General features: G+C 40.6%; 1 protein-coding gene across 1 annotated transcript in view; it reads right to left on the bottom strand.

Annotated features, from left to right (window-relative positions):
* Positions 1 to 4,896, bottom strand: part of mrpl9 (mitochondrial ribosomal protein L9) — a 7,118-nt gene extending 2,222 nt beyond the window's left edge. The window contains exons 1-7 of the mRNA XM_008290580.1: positions 4,641 to 4,896; positions 2,186 to 2,345; positions 1,984 to 2,108; positions 1,843 to 1,896; positions 1,613 to 1,714; positions 1,423 to 1,506; positions 5 to 187 (exon numbers count right to left, since the gene is read on the bottom strand). Coding sequence (XP_008288802.1) covers positions 5 to 187; positions 1,423 to 1,506; positions 1,613 to 1,714; positions 1,843 to 1,896; positions 1,984 to 2,108; positions 2,186 to 2,345; positions 4,641 to 4,727 — 795 coding nt within the window. The 5' untranslated portion in view covers positions 4,728 to 4,896. The remainder of the gene's footprint in view (positions 1 to 4; positions 188 to 1,422; positions 1,507 to 1,612; positions 1,715 to 1,842; positions 1,897 to 1,983; positions 2,109 to 2,185; positions 2,346 to 4,640) is intronic.
* Positions 4,897 to 7,088: the final 2,192 nt, after the last annotated feature.

Genomic DNA, 7,088 nt, shown 5'->3' with positions numbered 1-7,088 from the left:
CTGCTGCTGCTGCTGCTTCAGCCTTTAAAACAACCTCCTCCCCCTGCTCCTCAGCAGCTTCTGCAGCAGCTGCCTCGGCCTCCTTCTGCTGCCGCCTTTGTTGTCTCAGCATCCTTTGATGGTTCGCAGACAAGTCTTCATACGGCACCAGCGATATGGGAACGCGAACTGTGTCTATTCCGTTAACCTGGAAGAAGAACAAGGGTGTGAGAAATAAGTGGCGTGCAGATGCAGCCGATTACTATTCTGCTGTAGGCGGAGAAACGTCCTGGCTGGTTTGTGTTTCCTAAAGTGAGGCAAAGGGGATGGATGCGGCTTCAGTGTAGTGATGGAAATGTTTAGGTGGAACAAACTAGAAATTTTTCATGTAGAAGGTGCTGCTTGGAGGTTGTTGCTGCTTTGTGTAGTGAAGTGGATTTTGAAAATGCAACTAGTGGAAGGAAAGCAGTCGGACATAAGAGGTCAATTTCAGGCTAATAAATGCATCCTATTGAGTGACTGAGGAGAAAGTCTGCAGGCAGGTTCTGTTGCAGTGGATGAGAGCTCCACAGTGAGTTTCCTCCATTAAAGCCTGAATCAAAAATACCAACGCCTGTTTGAGTTACATATTCACTTTGTGGGGGGAGAAAAAAAAGACTCGTGGCTACATTTTAATGTCAAATAAAAGCCCATGGAGACAAATTTGTGCATTTCAGAGCAGGTTAGAATTTCTGGTCTCCAAAAACCACTTTGAGCTGGTCACCTGACACACTGATCAACAAAGCTGCACAAACCTTCAATTTTGGAGCACAGTAGTCTAAGACTCAACATTTCAGGGCAAATGAAAGTCATAGAGAAACAGATTAAAGCCTTGGGAGTATTTTTATTGTTGAATAGGGTCCCTTGGTATGCATATAGCAGAGACGTATGCTTTTAAAGGAGACAACTGTTCTCCTATAGGATCAATTTCATTTAAAAAAAAATCATAAAAATGATATAAAAACAATTATTACTCATATCAGCACTAAAAGTCATAGCTAGCATCGCATCAGTAGACTTTTTTTTTTTACTCTAATCAATGATTTCAATGTCCCTCAGTGTCTCTTGTGTAGTTATGAACACCTGCATGGTACAGCCGCTGAGAACTTTTTTGCACGATTGTGCTGTAAATTAAATTCTGAATGAAAAATAAAAGGAGCTTTGTTCCAACCAGCAGTTTAACGTGACATGAAGAGCTGCTTTTTGCCCTTCATGTCAAACTACTGAAAAAAAACAAAAAAACAAGTTTCTGTAGCTACTGCATTCTGCAAAAACAAATCTGCAATTATTCCTAAACATGTTTACCAGTTTTACTGACATGGATATGAAAGGTAGCTTCATTTGCTGCAAACGTCTGATTGTAATCGATGCGATTCATTCACCAATTTAATAAAAACTTCTTACCGTAACTTCACACCAGTAGTCTCCCAACTCCGTCACTGACTCAAATGGAACACTCAGAGCATGAGGCGGCATAACGACTCCCAACTAAAGGATTATCAAACACAACAAAGCATTTGTGCTCAGCAGAATCACTAATATTTTATTAGAAAAGAAAATGAGAATAAAAGCACTGAAGCCAAACCAGCCGTACCCTCTTGGCAAATTGTCTGCGGACGACTTCTTTATTGACCTGGAAGTGTTCAGAGGGCATTTTATAGATCTTCAGAGTGGAGCGTTTAAGGAACTCCACTGTCTGCAAAAACAGCAAGAAAGCTTTGTTAAAAACTCACACTATTAGTACCTACCATCTGTGACTCAACCATAGGACCTAAGCAGTGAGGAAAAAAATCCTGAAACAATTTTCAGCTGATAAAAACTCACCATTTGCCCGGTGCGGGTTTGGGGTCTGCCCTGTGACAATCCCGCATGCAAAAGCTGCACATAAAAAAAGGGGGACAATGATGAATGCAATGCTCCCCAAGATGTGGGGAATAAACATCAGAATTGAAATGCAGCACACACCCGTAACTCCTCAGCAAACATGGCTTTGTTCTCTGGTGACGGATACACAGCCAGGCCATCGGGCAGCAACTTATTTCGTCCAAGTGACTTCTTCACAAACACAGTGTCTCCTCGCCCGCCGAGCCCTGTCACGAGAAATACTTTCATACTTTTTCCTTCCTGGGACAACTGTAAAACCACCGAGTGCCCTGGTGATACTCACTGTTGACGGTCTGAGTTAGGATGAGCTCCATCTTCTCCTTTGGAGCGTTTTTGGTGTCTTCAACCATCTTGTAGACTCTGTGTCGTCGAGGGTGAAGCCTCGGCGGGCTGCCGACTTTGGACAAAGGCACCTGCCACCATCGCTCCACCACAACAGTGTTCTGTGGAAACATCAAGCGACCAGAGATGGTTTCACAGCTTGTGTTAATGGTTTAATAGCACTGTGCTTATTGCTCTCTGGCTAAAGAAAGGATGCAGTGAGAACGCTACGTGGGTGTTAGGACTCAACCATTTATATCTAAATACTTAAACACAGTGACCACCTCTGAGTAAGTCGTCCTCAGATGTATTCATACCCTCCCATTAAAGACGGAAAAAAACAAACAAACAAACAAGCATGATGGGACCCGTAAACAAATGTTTAGTTGAACAACCCTTTGAGCCAATCACTGCTATCAGGTGGTTTCTGTAACTCTCAGTCAGACTTCTGCACCTGTTGACAGGTATTTAAGTGTCTGATTTATGAATCCTTTCTCATAATTATGAAGATGAAGGAAAAAAAAGAAGAAGAGAGAAGCTGTTTTTCGCAGGTACACAACATTAGACCAGGTCCAGACCTACACACGTGGACAAAATAGTTGGTACCCCTCAGTTAATGAAAGAAAAACCCACGATGGTCACCAAAATAACTTGAATCTGACAAAAGTAATAATAAATAAAAATGAATGAAAATCAGACGTTGCTTTTGAACTGTGGTTCAACAGAATTATTTTAAAAAATAAACTCATGAAACAGGCCTGGACTAAAATGATGGTACCCTTAACTGAAGATTTTGTTGCACAACCTTTTGAGGCGATCACTGCAATGAAACAATTTCTGTAACTGTCAGTGAGCTTGTGCACCTCTCAGCAGGTATTTTGGCCCACTCCTCATGAGCAGACTGCTCCAGGTGTCTCAGGTTTGAAGGGTGCCTTCTCCAGACGCCATGTTTCAGCTCCTTCCACAGACGTTCAATAGGATTTAGATCAGGGCTCATAGAAGGCCACTTCAGAATAGTCCAGTGTTTTCCTCTGAGCCATTCTTGGGTGCTTCTAGCCGTGTGTGTTTTGGGTCATTATCCTGTTGTAAGACCCATGACCTGTGACTGAGACCAAGCTTCCTGACACTGGGCAGCACATTTCTCTCTAGAACACCCTGACAGTCTTGAGATGTCATTGGACCCTGCACAGATTCTGACACCCTGAGCCAGATTCAGCAAAGCAGCCCCAGAACATAACAGAGCCTCCTCCATGTTTCACAGTAGGGACAGCGTTCTGTTCTTCATATGCTTCATCGTCAACATGCAGTTTGGCAAAGTCCAGTCTGCCTTTTTTATGATTTGTTTTCAACAATGGTGTCCTCCTTGGTCATCTCCCATGAAGTCCACTTTGGCTCAAACAGCGACGGATGGTGTGATCTGACACTGATGGACCTTGACCTTGGAGTTCACCTTTAATGTCTTTAGAGGTTGTTCTGGGCTCTTTTGTTACCAATCCTGTTATCCGTCTCTTCCATTTGTCATCAGTTTTCCTCCTGCAGCCACGTCCAGGGAGGTCGGCTACAGTCCCATGGATCTTACATTTCTGAATAATATGTGCAACTGTAGTCACAGGAACATCAAGCTGCTTGGAGATGGTCTTATAGCCTTTACCTTTAACATGCTGCTCTATCATTTTCTTTCCAATCTCCTGAGACAACTCTCTCCTTGGCTTCCTCTGGTCCATGTTTAGTGTGGTACACACCATGTCACCAAACAGCACAGTGACTACTTGTAACCTTATAAATAGGACAACTGAATGATTACAAGTTTGTAGACACCTGTGATGCTAATTAGAGGACACACCTTGATTGAACATGTCCCTATGGTCACATCACTTTCAGTCTTTTATAGGGGTACCATCATTTTAGTCCAGGCCTGTTTCATGAGTTTATTTATTAAAATAATTCTGTTGAACCACGGTTCAAAGATAATGTCTTATTTTCCTTGGTTAATTTTCATTGATTTTTTAAAATTTATTATGACTTTTGTCAGATTCAAGTTATTTCTGTGACCATTGTGGGTTTTTCTTTCATTAACCGAGGGCTACCAACTATTTTGTCCACGTGTGTAAAACCACTGTATATAGACTGGTCAAATGTGGACTACGCTGAAATACACGTTTTGCAAAACATTTATTCTAGTTATGAAAATGCAAACAGGGAGATTTCACTGCTTTTTTCGACATATTTTCCCTCAACCACCAAATCAGAAGCTAACTCAGCCACGTATAGATAAGTGTATACTTAAATCAACACGATTTCGAGTGCTTTCTAATGACATTTTTTGTAGAGGATTGAAAGACTCCTGAGTCAGAGCCAAAGCTTCAAACTATGACACTCTGCCTCATTATGAGTGAGTTTGCTGCAGAGACACCGACCTGAACTGGACTCAGAGAGAAGCTCCGGACAGCCGGCTGGCTGAGCAGCTCCTGAAGGACACGACGGCCGGAGCTCCACATGTTCATCCAAAAAAAAAAAGCTTCAACACTTTAACTCACAACAAACCATCCAGAGGACTAAAACCGGGCTTGTTTCAGCGCCGCAAACATCAACTTATCTTAAAAACTCTTCACTGCAGCCAATAACGTACAGCTTCCAGCATGTATGTTAGCTAAAGGCTAACTAGCTGTGGTCGCTTGTTGTGTGACGTAACAGGACCCCACCGCCTGCATAGTAGACCCGAGAAATGCCTGCATTAAAAGCTTTGGTGCGCGATAATCTCTAAACGTGTACGTAAAATTATAGACATCTGTTTTAGTTCTAAAATGGCGATCAACAAAAAAATCAGGCCTTTAATATATGTATAAACATGAATATAAACCAAAAAACTTTTATTCGATCAGGTAATATCAATGGCAAGACAGAGGTACAGCGGAGGGGTTTTTTTTTTTTTTTTTTAATTTAACTTATTTTTTTTAAGGTGACTAGTACAGAAATACTGTACATATATTGCATGTATGAACATACATTGTAACTTATGACAGAGTGAAAAAAAAAATCCAAGTTACCAAGTGCTTCACAATGCAACAAATTAAACAGACATGTCATAAAATGATCAGAATTTAAAAGCTAAAAACAATACAGGGTTAGAAAAGCAAACACATTATTTAAAAAGGCTGTCAGATGAAAGTATGTTTTAAGAAAAAAACTTACATTTACAGATTTGCAAAGCATATGAGATTTATTCAATCAACTTTACTCTCCCCCTCACTATCTGGTTCAAGTAGACACATAAAAGAGTTGAATATTAAAACACATTACCAACAATAATTTGTTATCCATCGCAATATTAAATCAATATAATGCTGCCACCGGAACATTTTATTTGGCTCAGTTTTTTTCTGCAGCTCTTAGAAGTGGCTATTTTGACCTGTGAAGAATAACTAAGGTTGAATTCAGGTGATGCTGTGACACAAAATAAACATTTAACTGTTGTAAAAATGTTCAACACATCTCAAGTGAATAAGCTGCCTTTTATTCAAGCACTTACAAGATTTCTTTATTAAATAATTGTGCTTGCAGCTGCCCTGCTCTTCTATACTTTGTGAATAACTTTAATTTTGTCGTTATGGTCAGACATTTTCACTCCAGCTTAGACATGAATTCATTCCAATAAACGTGAAGCAGGCTGGACATCACACATCACCAGCAGTGGCTTCGTTAGCATCACTTGTGGCACCGTAGAAACTGCTGCGAGGGGGTATCAGGTAGCGTCTGGCACCTACAGTCTTACAGCAGATCGTCAGAGCGAAGCAACAACCGCCAATGAACATGAGCATTGTAGCCACCCACAGGATGGTAGTGACGACAAAGGCAAACAGGTAGGTGATCTGGTGGCAGTATCGGTCTGTTCCAGGTGAGTAGTTTGGAGGATAGACAGAATAAACCCAGCTTGTACCTACAGGGGGGACAAAGATGACATTTCAGTTCAGGTTAGAGTTGAAACTAAACAATGAACATCAAGAACCTAAATGCAAATGTGTTGAGTAGTTTTTCACTGTAACTGATGGAGGTCCAACATGAGCTTGAATTTTTCTACCAAAGTTAAAACAGCCTAATTATGTGATTTCTGTCTTTGCTGTTTTCACCACATTTGATCAGATTAGATTAGCAGTGATAAATCAACCCACCGGCTGTCATGTGATTCCAATCATGCTCAATTCTGATTGGCTGCATGAGATTAAGCGATGTCACTTTTTCTTAAATGAGTCCCACCCACTTTCAAACCAGTAAGATGAACAAATGAAAGACATGACAAAAACTCCCTTATATCAGACAACAAAACTGAAAATAGTATATTCTGCAGAATCTAATCAGTCAACAGCACTTTGTGTCTCTTTGTCTCCTACATGCTCTGTGAAACACAACCTGCAGTTCAGATGCATTTAGCTGAAAAATCCCATTTTGTCACATAACTGCTGGTGACAGCTGAGTCACTGGAGGCCTCCTCTGTTGCATTAAGGTGTGGTTGGTTTTTAACAGGATCCAACTTGTTTTTGCTGAAGCTTTAAAATGACAAAGTAAATTAATTTTGGTGAAATATCACAATTTTAAGTTCCTATTTCCCAATGGGACTGCTCTGACAATTCTTTCAGTTTTTACACTTTCTGGCTCTGATAAATGGTTTAATTTATATATATAACTTTCAAACTCGCAGGCAGGTTTTGGGGATCAGAGGGTTCATTTAAAAACCAAGATTTGCTCTAAACTAAGCATTATAACTATATATCACGACCAGACTTAAACTAAAATCAAGAAAAAAAAACTGTTGGCCAAAAAAACAGTAAAAGTTTAATCTAAAAAAACCACACACACACACACACACA

The sequence above is a fragment of the Stegastes partitus genome, unplaced genomic scaffold, assembly GCF_000690725.1.
Source record: "Stegastes partitus isolate 25-593 unplaced genomic scaffold, Stegastes_partitus-1.0.2 Scaffold684, whole genome shotgun sequence".
In the NCBI taxonomy this organism is placed as follows: Eukaryota; Metazoa; Chordata; class Actinopteri; family Pomacentridae; genus Stegastes; species Stegastes partitus.
This window is presented reverse-complemented; position numbering and strand designations above follow the sequence as displayed.